At 38.2% G+C, this 20,757-nt stretch overlaps 3 protein-coding genes across 4 annotated transcripts in view; 2 read left to right on the top strand and 1 right to left on the bottom strand.

The window, feature by feature from the left end:
* ZDHHC20 (zDHHC palmitoyltransferase 20) overlaps window positions 1-5,053 on the top strand; it is a 56,446-nt gene extending 51,393 nt beyond the window's left edge. For both annotated transcript variants that reach the window (XM_034410184.3, XM_034410175.3), the window contains one exon: window positions 264-5,053. The gene's annotated coding sequence lies outside the window, so the exon portion shown is untranslated. The remainder of the gene's footprint in view (window positions 1-263) is intronic.
* Window positions 5,054-5,877: 824 nt separating this feature from the next.
* MRPL57 (mitochondrial ribosomal protein L57) lies at window positions 5,878-8,297 on the bottom strand. Its single transcript, XM_034410207.3, has 2 exons — window positions 8,116-8,297; window positions 5,878-6,295 (listed from the first exon to the last, which is right to left on the bottom strand). Exon 2 carries the CDS (start codon window positions 6,291-6,293, stop codon window positions 5,979-5,981), a length of 315 nt encoding a protein of 104 aa, XP_034266098.1. The 5' UTR covers window positions 6,294-6,295; window positions 8,116-8,297; the 3' UTR covers window positions 5,878-5,978.
* Window positions 8,298-8,308: 11 nt separating this feature from the next.
* SKA3 (spindle and kinetochore associated complex subunit 3) lies at window positions 8,309-20,743 on the top strand. The gene is made up of 10 exons (XM_034410147.3): window positions 8,309-8,724; window positions 10,134-10,259; window positions 11,588-11,652; window positions 12,160-12,325; window positions 13,256-13,598; window positions 15,133-15,197; window positions 16,406-16,575; window positions 16,755-16,943; window positions 17,043-17,161; window positions 18,870-20,743. Exons 2-10 carry the CDS (start codon window positions 10,160-10,162, stop codon window positions 18,883-18,885), a joined length of 1,233 nt encoding a protein of 410 aa, XP_034266038.1. The 5' UTR covers window positions 8,309-8,724; window positions 10,134-10,159; the 3' UTR covers window positions 18,886-20,743.
* The last annotated feature ends 14 nt before the right edge of the window (window positions 20,744-20,757 follow it).

The raw sequence follows: 20,757 nt of genomic DNA, 5'->3' as shown, positions 1-20,757 counted from the left end.
TTGACAGAGTAGAAGCCTCTTCGGTATAAAAATAATAATAGTTTGTAAATTAACAGCTAGTTTGGCAAGAGAAAGCTGATTTAGCAAAGCAAGTGGCAGCCCAGGTTTCATATGTGTTTTAGTATCTTTTCTGGAAAGCTTTTCTTACATACAGCAATTCATAGCAGAGAAACCCATTTTCGGTGCAGAATTAGCCGTGTCTTTTACTTGCCTTTACTTATCTTTATTCAATACAATACTTATACAGTTTGTTTTCCAAATAGATTTCTACAATACATTTGTGCTTGGATATTATTTTTTTAAGGAAGACACCAATAAATCAGTGGAACAGTTCCAGCATGTTAACAAGACACGGAAAATGAGATTGTTGATGGTATCCAGTGGATGCTTATAAGCACTTCCGGTGCAGAAAGTCTGATGCCTTAAGATTCGTGATGTGCATTTTTGCAACATGGACATAAGCTATTACAAGGGCCAAATTCTCAAATGCCCTGCAAGGGTCCGCAAGACTCAGAAGTGCAGAAACTATGCATTCCAGCTGCACTGTAGTAGTGACTGATTCTGCAAACTTCATGTGTGAAGCAATGCCATGCTGGTATCATTACTTTCGTAACAGTTCTGTGGAAGAAAAGTGGGGTAGGAAAGGGTAGTCATATAGTTTACTGTAGCATTTCACCATTAACATTCTACAATAGTTATATGTGGCTCAATCATCATCTGGTGGACTACTGATATTTGGTACTTTTGTTTTGTTTTTTTCCCTCCCATAACCATCATGAGTTAACCAGTAGTAATGGTAAAAGTGTTGTAAAGCAGCCAATCAAAAACTGACTTTCTAACTTTCTCTGATAATCGAAGTCCTTTTCTTTCAGGCTTGAGTTGTTGCAATACAGTGTTGTTACAATACTGTACAGTATTAGAGAAGCAAGATTTCTTTCTCAGCTCTCTAGCAATTTGAAGTGCTAATTGAGAAAATTATTTTCCTGAGCAATTTTGGTCAGTATTTGTAAGAAATCTGATATTTTAATTTCTTGGAAACATGGAAAAGTGATGTTCTCCCTTCCCGTTTTAGAATCTTTAATAATTGCTAATTTTATTTGTTAGCATTTTTTGCCTGCTATCCCCAATATACATATTCTTTCTGAAGTCTGCAGGTTATTCAGCCATGAACAGAAATCATTCCTTTCTTTTTCTTTCTGTTCTTGTTTTTTTTAAATAGAAAATAAGCTGGCATGAAAGTGTTATTGAGGGATTGGATTTCATAATTCTCTGCACTAAGAACATTGAGTGAACTAGGGAAGGAACTGAGGAAAGGGGACCTTGTTCACAGCCATCTGCTTTCATTGTTCAGGATTCCCCGTCTTTTCTATCTCTTTTTGATCTTGGATCTAATCCTATCCTTTAACAATAAATACTGATGTATACTTTCAGTACAACGGTAAATATTTACATTAATCTGTTAGAGCAGGAGTGTCAAACTCACATCGTCACAGTGTCATCACGTGACATATTGGGACTTTTTTCCCCTTCGCTAAACCGGGCGTGGGCGTGGCCAGCACATGACACATCCGACCCATGGGCCGGGAGTTTGACAGCTCTGTGTTAGAGGATAGGAAGACACTGGATGCTTGACTGACAAGAACTATATGCATGAATTTCCTTTACCACAAATCACCAATCCTCCAAGCAATGTTCTGATTATTATGACCCTTAACAATGTTGGCAGATTTAGAAATTCAGCTCCTGCAATTCTGGGAGCTGGTGTCCGTATTAAAGTTGCTAAGGTTGAGAAAGATTTTGAAGAGGATAATCTCTTCTCTCACTCTGTGGTTGTATAGGAGTTCCTGTCCTGATATATACTTTTAAATCTATTACCATCAGTTGTATCTCAACAGTTCTACATTTCTTATTTCAATCCATAAAACAAAATTTGTGCAAGTGATATATTTTTAAAAAACTGATTTTGAGTAAACAACAGGTAAAATAAAATGCAAAATATATGTATCAATGTGGCTTTTCCAAATTAATTTCTAAAACGAGAAGAAATAAAATACATTGTGCAGTTCTTGTGACTCAATGCTGCATCCTATCTTTACAGTGCAAGTTAGGCTCAAGGTCTCATTACCCTCTTGGTCAGATAATGTGGTTCCGTGCTATGAATTAGTGCTATCTAGTACAGCTAGATATAGGGAGGATAAAATAAAAGGAAGTCAGACTGTTAGAACACAGTACAAATTCTGCAAATCCACACCTAGAGGTTACGGCAAATACATTATCTCTTAAATTATTTAGTACATAGGAAAGATCAGTTATTGCAAACTAATTGTAATGATATGTGGGAAGGATCTTGAGAGACGGGGAAGAGCCACAGCCAGGGGAAGAGTTGGATAACAGCAGGGGTGAAATCTACTTACCTTCCCAACCGATTCGGAAGTCCATGCACTGCGTCACGAGCGCGCTTGGACCCTCTGTGCATGTGCAAACCCTTCTGTACATACGCAAAGGGTAAAAAGCAGATTACTTCCTGGCTAAAATCAGGAAGTAACAACCGGGCGGACGGGCAGAGCCTCACACCGCCATCGCTACCAGTTCTCCGAACCACCGGTTGCCATCGCTACTGGTTCGGCTGAACCGATCCAAACCGGGAGCATTTCACCCCTGGATAACAGCAATTTAGGCCATGGAAGCAATGTAGATGTGGCCGTCTCAGAAAGGACCTTCTGTGATTTCTTGGACCTTAAAGATGACAAGGGAGAGATGTTTTGCAAGACTGATGTCATCCTTGTGAGGTTTATATTTAGCGCATGAGTGTGCTTCCTTTCTGGACCATCTTGTAAGGCTGACATCAGTCTTGCAGCTCTGAAAGTATATGTCTCTGCTGTTGCCTTTTTGGTCCAGGAAACTAGGAAGGGTTTCTTGAGATGTTTGCCATACCCACATAGCTTCCTTAGGCTAAGCTGCCTCTTGTCCAATCATTTCCCGGGCTGTGGCTCTTCCCATCTCCCAAAGTCATTGTCACATACCATTACACCAATAACTTGACTACAGCAAAAATAGTCTTAAAAGATAAATTAAAATTCAAATGCATCAGTAAAAATGAATGGATTACAGGGTTCTCTGAGTAAAGTATATATAGAAATAATAGCTCTTTGTACTTATTTGTTTGGCATTTATGTCTAGTAATAATTAGGAGTAAATTTAAAACTATGTTGGCAATATTTAGTAGTTTAAATTATTTTGCAATCATTAAGCCATTGAAAAAAATTCGAACAGTGACTAGTGAAATCATCTATATCAGGGGTGTCAAACTTACGCCATCCCAGCATCATCACATGATGTATCAGGACTTTTTTCCCCTTCGCTGAACTGGGTGTGGGTGTGGCCAGCATGGGATGCACCAGGCCCATGGGCCAGGAGTTTTACAGCCCTGATCTATATGCTGGGTCAGAAAGAAAAGTGTTTATAATACTGAACTGTAACTAACAGGTAGAAAACCTTATTAATTTCAAGAAATTATACCAAAGAGTATGATATATCATGCCGATTGTATTGGAAGATGTATAGATTTTATTTAAGTGCTTTATCAAAGCATTTTGCTAATGAACGTGTAATGGTATAATTAGAAATTTTTTATGTACATTCATTTTGGGGAATTATAGCTTGCATATTGTAAGCATAGATTCTTGGTTGCCTTAGGAAGTCCCTTCCCAGTTATTGTTTATGTTTAGTTCTAGAGACTTAAGACTTGATTTACTGGCTGCTATTATAAATTAGATTTTATGCTGCAGTTTTAAATAAGACAAGTATTTTCTAGTAATTATGATTTCTTATTCCAAGGAATTTTGATTAATAGAAAAGGCTTAAAACAGCACTTGATTAAACAGATCTCTGGCATCCTGTGTTGGAGAAATGTCCTAGCAATTGTTATTTTTGTAATTTTCTATTAATGTAGTGACAAGGTCCAAGCAATTAAATGACACTATTTACAATACTGTATACAATTTCATTTAGATCATAGCTACCAAAAAATGTATCTTATATACCTGTATTATAAAAGCAGGTTTTCAGTTAGTCTTAAAAATCCAATGTGTATTTTCCAGATTATACTTGAAAATTGTAATAGCATGAGACTCCATGTTTACAAAATAAATTACTAAAGATGGCTTTTGGAACATGGAACAGCAATTAAATGGCTCATACTTTGATCATATTTTGAGATAACAATTTTTGTTTCCTGGTACCAAAGAACTAATAAACTATCAAATAACTTATATTCTATTGCAATCCTAGTATCTCCCAGGATTCTTAAATTACACTAGGAAAGCTTCAGGAAGCAGTTTAAGGAGTGGTCTTTTACCTTAATCCTAAATATATTTACCGGAAGTTGTACTTATTTTTGTTAACATGACAACTATATGGCTCAAGACTGCACATTATAGGGAATTACGGAAGCACTATCCATTATGTCTTGTTTTCCCCCAGTATAAATTAATAGAATGGCATTGTTTGGCCAAAATTGCCACAACCTGTGTTATATACCAGTGGGTACATCAGACACATTGCACTGTTATTATGACAAAGGTGTATGCAGATATTTTACTTATAGATCTCTCTGTTGTAGTAGTAGGCTTGCAAGTATTCAAATCTAAAATGGTATGAGGATACTTAGAGGATACATGTGAATGATGCATCTGTTCTTTATGTTGCAGATAGTATTCCTATGCACAGAAAAAGCATATTGCCACTAATAATTTAATAAAGACTTTTTAAATGGGCTTTTATAAATGAACTATGTAAGAGAGATCAATTTGCCTGAAATTTTCCTATTTTTAACTGCACCTTGTAATATCTTCATGTATATTTTCCACCAGTGTAATTAATTTTCAATCATGTTTGACTTTTGTATATCAAAGTACAGATCATGTCTTAATTATAACTGTTTTTAAAAAGCATAATCTTCAAGCCCTTCTTTGCCAAATTGATGATGCATTAATGTGTTATGACATAATGAATGCATAAGAAAATAAATAACTTGGGAACAGGCTTTCTGCTATATTTCGATTTCAGTTATTTATTTTGCATTGTCATAAATGAATAGGGACATAAAAAAGAGAAAAGGCATTAAAATGCATTTAGCCTCTATTGAAATGAAAAATGCATCAGCCATTTTTATGCACTGCCTGGGGAGTTTTAAAAGCAAATCTTTTCCACTTCTTAATTCAATTAGGACAACACTCATTAACTGATGATTAAAATTTTAAAATTATTTGGTGTCTTTTCTGTTACTAATATTTCAAGGGCATATTTTAGGCTTTAACATACCCTAAATTAGCGTCTTCCAAATAAGATGTTTACTGAGCCCGTACCACTGACAAGTATCTAGCCTTACTTTAGCCATGCATTAATAACTCTTTCAATCGGGTGACTATACTACATCAAAATATACTTCCAATCCGGAAAGTTGATTTTATACCAGTGATTCTCAACCTTTTCTTCACCCCACGTCCTCTTTAAATATGTTTTTTGACCAAAGACCCTAAAGATTTAAATCATAACATTTCTTGAAGCCTTCACGGACTCCCTGATAATATTGCAGACCACAGGTTGAGAACCACTGCCATATACTGTAAAATGGATAAAATGAGAATGTTCTTTGTGGTTTCTGCCTCTGAATATATAAGTAGATACATGGTTTATGAGATTTTATTTTCTAGGGAATAGAGGAATGGAAATAAAAGGAGGCAAAGCCAGCTTTTAGAGATTTAAAAAAAAAAACAACCCTCAAATCCTTTTTATAACAATAGCACTAAACTCTGAAAGGAAAAAAAAGCATACATAATTTAGTAGAAAAACTTATGTATTTATGAAGCTAATAGCTGATTGAAAACAAGAATATATTTATTTATGCATTGTTTCATTGTCACTAAAAGCTAGCGCATTGAATCCATAAAATCCGTTAGAATGGCAAAGGACACACATCAAGAATCTGCCCATCTCTTTGTCACATTAAGGTGTTTCAGATATTCTGAAACATACTTGTGTTCAGGAAACTTTGCTCTCTCTTCAGCTATTCTTTGTTGCCTTAACGCAGATACATTTTCTTCATCATGGCGATACTCCTGCTCTTTTGTCATATATGGACAACTTAGCCAATATTCATTTTCAGCTTCAATTTCAAGTCTCCCAATCATATTTGCCTTCATTACAGGAGTAATGAATCTTGGCCGTCTGTGTTTACCAATCCATTGTTTTCCAGGAATTCTGTTTCGAAACAGTACTCGAGTCAGAAACATGCCTGTAAAAAGAAATAAGAAATGTTAACTATTTGAAATATTAAGTGTATAAACATTCTAAGTCAATGTATTACTTACATTAGCAAAGAACAGAATTAATTTTTATGTTACATTTAAGTAATTTGTGCCCTCAATTTGGAGAGGTTCCAGATCATTTACAGAAATTAAAAATATCATAATACAAATCCCTAATAATGTATTAGAATAATATAGGCATTTGTGGCTCGACAGCTAATCTCCAAAGATCTTTTGGAAAATCAAGGTTTTTGCCAGATTCTGGAACAACATAAAAACAAATCAGATATTTTCGCTGATTTCAAGAGAGTAAAAAGGCAAGGGGGAAGAAATCAAAAGCTCACTTTTTCAAGTTTTTTTTAATGAACCATTATATCTCTATCAATACCGAATCTAAAGGGCTCCTTGAAAGAAAAGAAAATTAGATGAATTGCTTTCACGAAATGAACAGTAATGGGAATGTCACATTAAATTTGCACACTGATGCCAATAGGTGTACTGATGTGAAAGATACAGGTGTTTTAATTATCTCGATTAATATTTTTCAATTTGCATTGAAAGAAGTTACCATTGGAATTAACAGTATACAGCAGGGGTGTCAAACTCACATCACAGTGGCGTCACGTGACGTATCGGGACTTTTTTTTTCCCCATTCACTAAACCAGGCGTGGGCGAGGCCAGCGTGTGATACATCTGACCTGCGGGCCGCAAGTTTAACAGCCCTGCTATACAGATTAGGTGAAACCTGGTTCAATAGCAGTAACTGTGAGAGGGAGCTTGGAGTCCTAGTGGACAATCACTTGAATAAGAGCCAGCAGTGTGCAACAGCAGCCTCAAAAACCAACACAATCCTAGGCTGCATTAACAGAGGGATAGAAATCAAGATTATGTGAAGTACTAGTATTGCTTAATAAAGACTTTGTAAGATCACATCTAGAATACTGTATCCAGTTTTGGTTACCACATTATAGAAAACTTGAGACTTTGGAAAGAGTGCAGAGAAGAGCAACAAAGATGATGAGGGGCCTGGAGGTTAAACATACGAAGAACTGGGGTTTGGCCAGGCTAGAGAAAAAAAGGACTAACTGTTCCAATATTTGAGGGGCTGCCGCAAAGAGGAGGAGAGGGTTTCCAAAGCACCTGAAGGCAGAACAAAAAGCAATGGGATGAAACAAGGAGAGAATCATCCTAGAAATAAGGAGAAATTTCCTGACACTGGGAAAAATTAACCAGTGGAACAGCTTGCCTTCAGAAGTTGTGGGTGCTCCATCACTGGAGGCTTTTAAGAAGAGACTGGACAGCCACTTGATGGAGGATACGGGGTCTCCTGCTTGAGGAGGGGTCGGACTAGAAGACCTCCAAGGTCCCCTCCAACTCTGCTATTCTGTGAAAGACTCTTACCTTCTTCAACCCACATAAAACCAGGATATAAATATAGTTCATGTTGTATTCCACTTTTTTTTTTCTTCGACCTTGGCAAATTCTGGGAGTTGAAGTCCACCTATCTTTAAGTAGCCAAGGTTGCGAAGAACTGCTCTAGTCACCTCCCCAATTGCACTGGGCCAGCGGTGGGTAATTGTGGCTCTTTTACAACCTGTGGACTTCAACTCCCAGAATTCCTGAGACAGCTTGGCTGTCTCAGGAATTCTGGGAGTTGAAGTCCACAGGTTGTAAAAGAGCCACAACTGCCCGCCCCTGCACTGGGCTAATGTTGAAGCTTTTGCAGAAAACAGCCGCCCCTCTCACAGCGCAATGGCCGGCTGCCACCTCAACCGCGATGCCCCCACCACGATTCTTATTACTGACCTACAGCGTCGTCCCTCGTCTATGAAGCAACGGGCCGCCGCACGTTCCCTTGCCGCCTCGAGGCTCCTACCCGGCCTTTCCCAACTCGCCGGGCCTCGTCGATGCGTCCACCTCACCACGAGCGATCCCGGGTCGAGCCAAATAGCGCTCCGAAGGCCGCTGCGCTGAACGAGACCCTCAAGTCTCGCCTCTCGCGAGAGCACCGAATCAAAGGGCGCAGCAAAAAAAAAAAAAAAAAGGCAGGTAAATGAGAACTGGCCTGCCTACGTCACGAGGTTGCAATAAGGAGGCGGGCAGAGCCGGAGTGGGCCAATCGGTGCCCGCCGTCCCGGGGAATTCAAAAGGCCGCGAAGGAAAGAAGTTGCCCGCTGCGGTCCTGAGGCGAAAGAGCGGCGCCCGTTGTGTCGGCAGTCTTGGCGAGCTGCGGAGGCGTGTTTGTCCCTCATTTCGGCGGCTCCTGCGAATGACCGGAGGTATTCAGGAAAGGCTTAGAGTGCCTCTTGTCTTGAGGGAGGAGGCGAGGCTGTTCGGGCTCCCGAAAACGGATTTCCTGCAGTTCTTGTTCAGGCAGCCCTCTTGTCTTTTGAAGGAAAATAATAAGATAATAAGGTAAATGCTTTCTTCCCCAGAATAAATGCAGTGCTCCTGCATGTGCTAAAAATTGGGGTGTTGAAACTGTACCAATCTACAGATGGAGAAAGGTTGTGTCTGGAGAAGTGCACAGTACCATTTTATTTTCCATTAGGAGGATAAGGTTATTTATTTTATTTTTTTGTATTAATCCAGTTTAGACACCAAGTGACTGGGCCATTTGCAAATAATGACATAAATGCTCGTACAAATAAAAACCAGAATGGGAGCAGGAGACAATACAGGTAGTCCTCGATTTATAACCACAATTGAGCCCATAATTTCTGTTGTTAAGTGAGATGTTTGTTAAGTGAACTTCACTCCATTTTACGACCTTTCTTGCCATAGCTGTTAATTGACTCACCGCAGGTGATCAGTTAGTAACCCGGTTGTTAAGTGAATCTAGCTTCCCCATTGACTTTGCTTGTCAAAAGGTTACAAAAGGGGATCATGTGACCTCGGAACACAGCAACAGTCATACTATAAGTATCAACTAGTTGCCAAGCATCTAAATTTTGATCACACGATCATGGGGGTGCTATAAAGGTCATAAGTGTGAAAAGTGGTCATAAGTCACTTTCTTCAGTGCCGTTGTAACTTTGAATGGTCACTAAATGAACTGTTGTAAGCCGAGGACTATCCGTATACAGACCAAAAAAAAAAAAAAAAACAGACCTAAAAGAGCCCCACCTCTCACTCCAATGAGGTCTTGAAGGCTTTATGGAACACCAACAGGATGGGAGTGACATGGATTTCAGGGGAATTTCATTCCAGAGGACAGATGCCGTGACATAGAAGGCACACTTTCTGGATCCTGATAATGACACTGTTTAATCAAAGGAGCCCAGAAGTCTCCAACTATGGTGGGCACATACTTGGCCAGGTAGAAACCAGGGAAAATTGGTGATCCCTCAAATATCCTAACTTGATACAAGATAAGACTTTATAGGCAATAACCTTCATTCTGAATTGGACCCAAAGCCAACTGGCAACAGTACATCTCTCTGCTTGCACTGCTATATTCTAGACCAGGTAAAGCTTCTGACAGGTTTTTCAAGGGCAACCCTATGTAGAGCACATCACAGTAGCCAAACCTAATGATGATGCTTTGTGGGAGAGCCCTTTAATCTTTTCTGAATACATGGTGATTTGTTTAGGGCTTGGGAGGAAAGCAGCATTTCCACAATAGAAATGCAACATAGAGGGAAAACATCTAGAATTAGATAACAAATATATGTGCTGCTAGATCAACTGTGCCCTTTTAAATAAATCTGCATGTATGGAAAGGCTGTTTCAACTATTTCTAAGCTATAATATTTTTTTCAAAATATTTTAATGTGTTTAACATAAGTTGAAAACTTTCATATTCTTTCTGAAATTCATCTTAGAAATAAGCTGTTAGCTTTTCTTCAGTATGGATGTAACAGGAACATTCTTCAACAAACTGCGAACTTTGGCAGTCACTTTGGAGAAGCAGGCTGAGCAATTTAAGCAAATTTTACTAGAAGATGAAGGTGAGAATGTAGTAAATAATTGCTTTGCTTCAGAAAGCTTCTGCTAAGGCAAAACCAAACAACTTGCATTTTGGCTTAAACAACACTGTGTAAATTTGGACACAGTGTCAATCTGCATATGAGATATTAACTAGAACATTGTTATGTTTCTGATTCAGTTCATTTCAAAAGAAATATTCTTTGCATTCATTGGTACATTTCTGAAGATCATAGTGATGTTCCTAGGATTCCCAACCAATGCTAATTTCTGATATTTATTTATTTATTTTATTTTATTTTATTTTATTTGTATACCGCCCTTCTCCAACAGGACTCAGGGCGGTGAACAGCTACGGTAAAAACACAACATATAAAATTTAAAAGCAATTTAAAAAACATTAAATAATTTTGGCCATCAATTTAAAATAACCCAGTTAAAACCAATTATAAATTTAAAACCGCAAGGATGGGGTCAAGCCAGCCTGGCTAGATGAAATAGATGTGTTTTCAGGGCCCGACGAAAAGTCCGAAGGTCTGGTATCGTGCGTATCTCTGGGGGTAGGTTGTTCCAGAGGGCAGGTGCCGCCACAGAGAAGGCTCTCCCCCTGGGGGTCGCCGGCCGACATTGTCTGGCCGACGGCACCCTGAGGAGGCCCTCTGTGTGAGCAAACTGGCCAGTGGGAGGCTATTGGCGGCAGAAGGCGGACTCGTAGATACCCCGGCCCTAAGCCATGGAGTGCTTTAAAGGTGGTCACCAACACCTTGAGGCGCACTCGGAAGACCACAGGAAGCCAGTGCAGCTCACGCAGGAGAGGTGTCACATGGGAGCGCCCCGTCGCTCCCATAATCCCCCGCGCGGCTGCATTCTGGACCAACTGGAGCCTCCGGGTGCACCCCAAGGGGAGCCCCATGTAGAGAGCATTGCAGTAGTCCAGGCGGGAAATGACGAGTGCCTGAGTGACCGTGCATAGGGAGTCCCGATCTAGAAAGGAACGCAACTGGCGTATCAGGTGGACCTGATAAAAAGCCCCCCTGGCCACGGCCGTCATATGCTCTTCTAAAGACAGCCGTGTATCCAGGAGGACGCCCAAGTTGCGAGCCCTTTCTGTGGGGGCCAATGATTCGCCCCCAATAACCAGCGATGGCACCAGCTGGCTATATCAGGACGCCGGAAGCCACAGCCACTCGGTCTTGGAAGGATTGAGTCGGAGCCTGTTTCTCCCCATCCAGGCCCGCATGGGCCTGGATTAGAACATCTCATCTTTTAAATAACAAACATCAGAGTACAGGGTTGTACATCATTTTCTAAAGATATTGGTGGTGATTATTTATTTTCAAATGTTTTGAAGAATTTGAAGATGATTCTCCAATGCGATATCTACATGAACTGTACTCTGAAGCCAGAACACTAAAGGTAGATATGACCTGCTTCTCTTTATTCTCTTCACCTTCAAATTGCTTTTCTAGAACGTTTATATTAAATGTGTTTAAAGTGGAAGATTAGTATGTGATTTAGTGAAAGATTAGTATGTGTGAAAGTTGCCTTCTCTGTGTTAGGTAATATCCCATGATAGTATTTCATATTCCCCAAGATAGAAAACCTGATTTCTTCTATACCATGCCTCCTGAAACCTTCCATTGTATAATATTTCCAGAGAACCCACCAATCCTAAACTCTTCTATTAGGAGATGATAGCTTTATTCTTTAAAAACACAAGTAGCTTTGGATAGCATGGTCATAACTAGACATGTTTTTTAAATTGTTTTTATTAAAATGAAAAACATAGGAAATTTTGTTGCTGCTTCTATGTAATAAACAGCTTTTATGCTAAACCTGACATGTAGCTTACTAACACACACACACATATGACAATGTTTATTACTTTATAATCATAAATTCTAACTCAAAAACAAATCATAGGCTGATGCTGATAATATTCTACATACAAGTTCTTCAGAAAGAGAGGCTACATACGACTTCATAAAGGCCAGCAAAGTTCTGATGATGAGAAATGCAACCAATCTTGAAAAAATAAAAGATCTCTTTCAGAAATACGGTTACAAGCCACTTATTGGCAAGAATGAAGGTAATTTTCCCCCTCAATCTAGAATATTTGGTGTTTTAATATACTCTATAATTTATTTCTGTGTGCATTACTAATATTAAAAAGGATAGACACTTCAGCTTGGCAAAGCCTATATATCACTCTTCATCTTCTATGGATTTGAATCATCTGATCTTGACATTGCTGCTAGGTTTGGCACTGTTTAAGTTAAAAATTTCTATAATATGCATATGTACTAAAAAAAACTATATGCTCAATTTATTTTAATTTTTTGCCAATTTTCCTATGATACAAAGTTTACTGACCTCAGTTCTGTAAAAAAAAAATGTCATCTTTATGTAGCTTATTATTCCCATTTCCGTGGCATTGATGGATTGATGGAGCATTTGCAATAGTAGTAACAGTTCGGAATTTTTTATTCTCTTATAACTAAGTACAGGACATATATGGAATAAAAACTATTAGTATAATGATATAAGCAGTCTGATGCATCATAATATTAAACAAGGAACCTCTTAATTAAAAGGTTCGTGATTTACATTATATTGTAAATGCATTCAAAGTATTTGTTTAAAAGTGATTTCATAGGGCCGCTTGCAAAAAACCAAAGATTTTTGTCACTTTTTAAAAATTAGATGATTTAAAAAATGATCCTCCTAAACTCTTTGAATATACACATTGCCAAGACATAATATGCTTTCGCTTTAGAATTATTCATCTCTTATTTTTATATACTAATCAGGTCACTATTACTTATTCAAAAAAGCATGGTTAAAATGCTTGATTTATTGGTGAAACCTTGTTGTACAGTTAGCAAACCTTGGTTACAGAGCAAGCAATGGTAGTGATAGAAGGACAATATTTATACAGAAAAAAGCATCCAACTTTGTGATATATTCCTTGACTTTTGGTCTTATCACCATATTCAGTGAGACAATTCTCTTTTTAAAGCCATAAAGGTTGATGATGAAATCAACGCTGGATCAGCATTATCTGATCAAATAGAACCAAAACCTCTTGATTTTCCTCAAAAATCATCTGGATCTCATAGTTTTCTGGAAACTCCTCAACTTTCAGATTTTGGGCTTTCAAAATATGCCCTTCCAAGTTCTTCAGACACAGTACACATTCCACATAGCCAGAACGAAGAGGTGAAAGCGGATAAATCTGAATATTTGTCACCCAAAGTAGAATATTTCAATATCCACGGGCGTGATCTGTCTGTAAATGATGAAACCACAAATTTAATGGACGACCAAACAATCTTTTGGCTTAATAAATCAAGAAAAAATAGGTAAGTGGTATATCGGTAAATCATTACAAAAGTATAATGATTATCGTTTTCTGTCTTCTTGTATCGTTTATGTCTGGAGCAATAAGACTACTATTTTTGTTATCTTCTTACATGCATAGGTATATCATTTCTGCTACCCCATCGCTGAACAATTCCATGCAGCTTTTAAGTAATAACATAATATTGAAATATAAAGAGACAGAAGGATAAACAAGAAGGCCATGATGTATTTTAGTGCAGAAATCATGCATGTGAAATGTTCAAACATGTCCAAATACCTTTCTGAAGAGTCATATTTTCATGGTTCTTCAAAACTAATGGCGGGTGGAATGGTCTCTGAGGTAGAACATCCCTGAAAAATGCAAGCATAGGATCCCTTTAAGCAGCACTCCCTACTATATCTCACACAATGGGCAAATTCAATCCAGAGAAGTACAAGCGCTAAGCCATATTGGACTTTAAAGGTAGTAACTAGCACACTGAAATGTACTTGGCAGGAACATTTCTAACTGGCAAGTGGTGCAGTTCTCAAAACAGTAATATTACATGAGTGGACCAGAAGAATTTGGGGCCCTGCATATGCTCAATCATCTTGCAACTTCCAAAATGTCTTCTATGGCAGTCCTAGGTTGATCAGTTGCAGTAAACAAGCCATGAGGTAACAACAACAAAGCTGTTGTGGTGCGAGCAAAGCTTTCTGTACTAAAATTGACCTTTAGGTTGCAAAGGGCCTCTCAGCTCCTTACCTGCTGTTCAAAGAAGAGCTGTAAACTTGGAAAAATCCCTAGCTTGCAAGCCATGGCCTTGTAGGGAAGCACAAATCCACTGGAAATCAAAGCTGAGCTATCTTTGAATATATTTGGGAAAGTGTCTATGGAGATTCTCAATCATCCAGGTCATGGTTGTCCCAAAGATGCTTTTTTCCCAAGAGGTAACTGGATTTTCTGATTTTTCTTTGAAAACGTTTTGCTTTTCATCCAAGAAGTTTCTTCAACTCTGTCTGGATGGTGGGGAATGGAAGGATTTATACACCTTACAGATAGCTGGTCATTTGCATTCTTTTAGCCAATTGTTAAGGCCACCTGGAGGTTTATCTGTGCCATCAGGGTCACCTGAGTGGTGCAAATGGGTGTGGAACTTTCTTGGAACTGTGTTATAAACTAGAGATATGTCGTATTCCTCCCCGTTGAGAGAGGGCTGTTCTGTTTTGACATAGATGGCTTCTTTGACCCCTCTTTCAAACCAGCGGTCCTCTGTCCAAAATGTGGACTTTGCTGTCTTCAAAAGAATGGTCTTTGTCTTTTTAATGCAGATGGACTGCTGAATCTAGTTCTGATGGGTTTATATAAATCCTTCCATTCCCTACCATCCAGTCAGAGCTGAAGAAGCTTCTTGGATGAGAAACGAAAAGAGAAGAAAAACCAGTTGCCTCTTGAAAAAAAGCACCTTTGAGAGAGTTGGGAAAAGTTTGATATATATTGGTTGTACTGTCATTTAAATAATATTTTTTTTCTTTTGCTAATAACTTGACCAGATCAGCAGGGGCAATGGTGTCAAATCAGAATCTGGCAGCACTCAGGCAATCAAATGAAGCAAGTGGTAAGTCTTATGTAGGTCAAATAACTTCCGGGATATCTTGTATTCGTAAGTGAAGTCTTGAGAATCAGCTTCAGAATGTCAAGGCTGAGAAACAGTGCCTTAATGTATTTCATCCAACATTTGGGATTTGATGAAAAACCCCTTGTTGTGAAAGAAAATCCTGCAGTGTTTCTGGACTTGCTTCTGCTAAGCCCTCAAATCAAAACTCAGATCTCTTCCTTATTCAAGGACACTTTCCCTACTCCCCACCACCCAGATATCGCCAAATAGGTTCTGGATGAGAGGGGGAAAAGGAAACAATCAGGAATTGCAAATTTGCAAAAAATCGTTGAAGATAACGGGGCACATTACACTGTCCCCTGCTGATCCTGCTGAATAAGCCTTCCCTTTTCATGCAAGTGCTGTATTTTTTGTACTGTAAGACGCACCGGAGTATAAAACGCAGCAAGATTTCGAAGAGGAAAACAAGGGAAAAAAATTTTTTGGCCTCCGTACGTCTGGTTTTTGCCATCCCTGGCCCCCAGGAGCACTCTGCAGGCCTCCCAAACACTCTGCGTGTCTCATTTTTGCAAAAAACAGGGTCGTTCTCTGCAAAAATGGGATGCGCAGACGGTTTGGGAGGCCTGCAAAGAGCTCCTGGAGGCTGGGGAGGGCAAAAACATGATATGTGGGGGGGAGGGTTTGGGAGGCCAAAAACTGGTTTTTTTTTTTTTTTTTTTTTTTTTTTTTTTGGCAACAGGATGCGCAGAGGGTTTGGGAGGCCTGCAGAGTGCTCTGCGGGGCTGGGGAGTGCAAAAACGCGATGCATAGGGGGGGTTGGGAGGCCAAAAATGGGGACTGCAGAGAGTTTGGGAGGCCTGCACAGTGCTCCTGGGATCTGGGGAGGGCAAAAACGCAATGCGTGGGGGATTTGTGAGGTATTTTTGCCCTCCCCAGCCCCCAGGAGCACTCTGCAGTCCTCCCAAACCCTCTGCAGATCCCGTTTTTGCGAAAAACGGGCCTGTTTTTGGTAAAAACAGGACATGCAGGGTGGAGTTTCGGGAGGCCAAAAATGGCTGTATTCGGTGTATAAAACGCACCACCATTTCCACTCTCTTAGAGGGGAAAAAAGTATGTCTTATACTACGAAAAGTATGAAAACCAATCCTTTGATCCATTTTCTGCATAATCTAACATGTTTTCAGTGTGAATCGATCAAATGTTTTCAGATCATGATTGTTTCGCTTCACCTGCTGCACCTGAGTTCCGCACACCTGGGATGAAAATTCCCCACAGAAAGACCACTGTTTTATCAGAGTCACCAGAAAGTAATCATTTGGATATTCCTAAACACACAACAGAAATACTTGATACAAAATCTCAGCAAATACAACCTATGGTAAGTATTGAGCACCATACTGGCAAATTTTAGGAATCTCTTAATAAAATGTCTGTCTCATATTGAGTCCATAGTATGTATGCCTCAAGAATAATATTTCAATGGTTGCTTGAATGAGTTGATACTTTCTGAAAAATATAACTTATGTTTCAAAAATTCAGTACTTTTTTTTTTCCTAGCATGCAAGTGCCATTAAGATACTGCCAGAGAATCCTATAAAACACAGTGTTCAACCTGTCCTGGATTCAGACAAACGTCTGGAATGTACTGAAGAACCTTCTCCTCCAGCAACGTCAGTATATGAGGACCTCTTCAGTTCACCATTACCACCGCCTGAAATAACTGTGATTCCAAAGAATCTTTTGCAGGTTTGACATGCAAAATTAATTTGCACTAAAGTTAGCATTTTATCAGCAAAATTGGAAACCTTCTTTTTTCAAACTCTCCTCTTGTTTAAACTTATTTAGATTTTATCCCGGTACAATCCAAATACAGAAGTACCCAGGTCAGCTGTGAAAGGAACTAAAGAAGAAAATGCTTCACAATTTGAAGAAAAGCGATTTTTTACTGATAACAAAGAAAACAGGTAAGATTTGAGCAAAAAGTAAATTTCCCTTATATTTTGTGACTAAAAACTGAGTTTTTGAAACTTGAGGCTTTTGCACTTTCATGCAATTGAGACATTTTATCTTTGCCCTAAACAATGGCCAACCAAAATCTTTGCTGGCCTGATACTTTTCTGCCACCTTTTCCTTTCCCCAAATAATTTTTATTCCATCTTGGCAGGGGGGAGAAAAGATGTGCATTGATAGTGTACGTAGTACTCTATATCCTTATATACAATATTTAGTTTGGCCTGCTTCACAAAAAATCCTAAGAAACATTGTTTCTTGTAAACAAGTCAACCCAAGTGCTTTTTTTTTTTTTTTTTTTTTTTGCATGACAGCAAAGGATAATGTATTCTATTTTTAATGAGCTATCTTACTGAATATTTTAACTAACTATAATGATCCACTTAGTATCATTTCTCTAAACAAGCCATTTTCACACTTTCTTGACACTAGTCATTATGGTCAGGAAATCAATTTGTGGCTTATGATCTCCCAACATTATTTGTCAATTGAATAAAAATACAATTATTTCCTGGGGGGGAGGCCTATTATGAAAGAATCAAAGTACCCATCCTTCCCAGATGCTTTGGATATAAAGTCCTGCCACTCTAGCCAGTGGGTAGGATTATGAAAGAAGAAAAGGTAGAAGGTAGGAATACAGTGGGCAGTTCTCACATGAAATGTAAACATGAGTCCTTTAAAGAGCTGAGTATTAATTTGTTTATAAATGAATACGCTCCAAGGGGTGTTAAACTAACGGCCCGTGGGGTGTCACGTGCTGCCACGCCCACCCCAGGACCGTGAAAGGGGAAAATGTCACGAAACGTCACATGACAGCAATGTGACACCGAGAGTTTGACATCGGTGGTCTAAGTAAAGAGTAAGGGAGCCAGGTAGAATGGCAAATTAGGATGAGATGATTAAAATAAAAGGACTGAAAAGAACTTCAGAGGGATCTTTCCAATGTGGGAAAATGGGCCCCCAAATATCAAATATGGAATAATATAAACTTGTGAAGTTATGCTCTTTGGGCAAAATAAATAAAAAAATCCCATTATGTCTGGTAATATAGGGTTTTCATAGGCATTTGGTTGGCTAATGCAAGAATACAATATTAGATCAAACAAGCTTTTATATGATTGACTTTACTTATAAATATGCAATATGCACTGAAGAAGGCAGAAAGTGGGTAAGATATGGGAGTGAATAGCAATACCATTTAGACTTATATACCGCTTCACAGTGTTTTTCTGCCCACTCTAAGCGGTTTACAGACTCATGTTGCCCCCAACAGTCTGGGTCCTCATTTTAGCGACCTTGGAAGGATAGAAGGCTGAGTCAACCTTGAGCCGGTGAGAATGCAATAGCCGAACTGGTGGCAGCTGACAGTCAGCAGAATTAGCCTACAATACTGCATTCTAACCACTGCGCCATTACAGCTCTTAAGCCAATTGAAATCTAGCTCTCAATTTTTTTAGGAAGAAATGAATGAAAAGTTCTGAGAAATAACTATAATGATTTTCAGTTTTCCATTAAAACTAACTCTGGAAATGGAAACACAAATAGAATGCTATTTCCCTAATTGAGAACCTTGTAAAATAGATGTATCTATTGAAACAAGTTATTAATAGCTGAAGATAATAAAACAGGTTTGTAATATGTGCTTCATTATTACATTTGCAGAAAATACCCTGGATGAAATGAAGATTAAATCTGATTTTTTTTCTTTGACTACCAGTCTAAAGGTTCTTTACTTTGTGAAGTATAACTTGTTTAATTTTAAACTATTCTGTACTCTCCTGTAAAAATTATCAAAATAAAATAAGGAACATAAATATAAGTAAATATCATTTATATGCTGTCAGTTGATTAAATTATTCGTAAGCATGTTGTCTTTTGAATCCTGCAGTTGTTAAGCAAATCTGGCTTCTCCCATTGACTTTGCTTGTCAAATATATGCCAGTTGCCAAGTGCCCGAATTTTGATCATGTGACCAGACGAATTCTGTAATAGTCATGTGAAAACCGGTCCAAGTAACTTTTTCAGTGCTGTTAACTTTGAACTATTACAAAACAAATGGTTGTAAATTGAGGATTACCTGTATTTGTGTTTTATTCCTAAGTTCAGTATTTTATCTGCCCTCAAGTGAATAAAGCCAGGGTTTCTCTCAGAAGATTATAGTAGCTTTGATATAGAACCAGTTAATATCTGACTAAAGCATGTTAGCACTTTAATGTTCCAATACAGAACAGAATATTTTAAATTGCTACACTTAATTCTTACCAAGGAAAATGTTATGTAAGTAAACATTAATTGCTTCTAATCATTTGCCTAGTTAACAGAAAATAGCTTCACCAGCATTTATCAATTCCAGAAAATATATTAGGGATTAAATTAATACTTTTGTGAAGCTATTATAGAAAGTATGGTTTTTGTGATTAGATGTTCGAATTATTAGTAAAGTAGATTACAGTCAAAATAATATTCTATGAGAAATTTAGAACTGTTTCAACATTTTAGAAAGATGTTTCCAGTAGTTTCATTTCCTAGATAGAAGGGCAAAAATGCAACAGTAAGAATTAGCATCACCTTCTCAGATATAGACTCTAATGTGATTGGCAAGAGGTATTATGACATGTGGCATTTCAGACATGCAGACTGTATTTATGGCTGATAACCTAGGATCTTAGAAATAGCTGAGAAAATAGTTTTTCACTTTTTGGGGAGGGGGTTAAACTGAGATAAAAAGCTGACACAGGAGGAATTTGGGGAACAAGGGGAAAGTATAAAGGAAAGAATTAGACAGCCTGGACTGCTGAAGATGGGCAATTCCAGACTGATTCGAAACCATCTAAGGATAGTCATATTTTTCTCTGCCCCCATCCTTTAGTCTTAATCTACCTCCTGACTGCATTTGCTTCCACTATTTTGCTCTTTCTGTGTTTTCTTTTCTCCCAGTCCTCCCAACTTTTCTCTCTACTTTCTTTATGCAACTTTAGTGTGGCAGAATTTTCAGTATTGCCTGTTCATTCACATATTAAATAGGAAGTAATTTTTCTCTTCCAGAATAAGCAGCAATGATTTTTTACTAAGGAAATTACATTGCTTGCTTCCTCTGTTGACAAAAGAAAGTGTGTCTTCTTGCAACAGAAAGTTCCTTCTCTTCCTTGTTTCAAAAAGGGAAAAGAGGTAGAGTTGAACTTCCTGTTTTCCAAAGTTAACATTGAAATTAGTCTGCCCATACTTAAAATTTGGTACTAAATGCCACACTACTATTTATAGGTAAACTAACTGTAGTTACCAAGTTTTTTCTTTCGCACAATAATGCAGAGAGGTGGGGCCTGGTGCATTCACAGTGGGAGAGAGCAAACCATTACAGACAGAAAAGTAAAGCAATGTCATAACTTTTTTGGAATGTGGCACTTGAAATGAAAGAAGTAATATATCCTTGTAGTCCATATTTTTCTTTGTATATTTACTTACTACAGCATTGTTGATGCAAGAATAAGCACCATGTATATTCTAGTTCATTTTACAATAAAATTATATTTATGAAATACATATTCCTTTA

The sequence above is a fragment of the Pantherophis guttatus genome, chromosome 5 (assembly GCF_059756535.1).
Source record: "Pantherophis guttatus breed Tessera chromosome 5, ASM5975653v1, whole genome shotgun sequence".
Classification (NCBI taxonomy): domain Eukaryota; kingdom Metazoa; phylum Chordata; class Lepidosauria; order Squamata; family Colubridae; genus Pantherophis; species Pantherophis guttatus.
The sequence above is the reverse complement of the archived record's forward strand: the minus strand, read 5'-3'. Positions and strand labels throughout refer to the sequence as shown.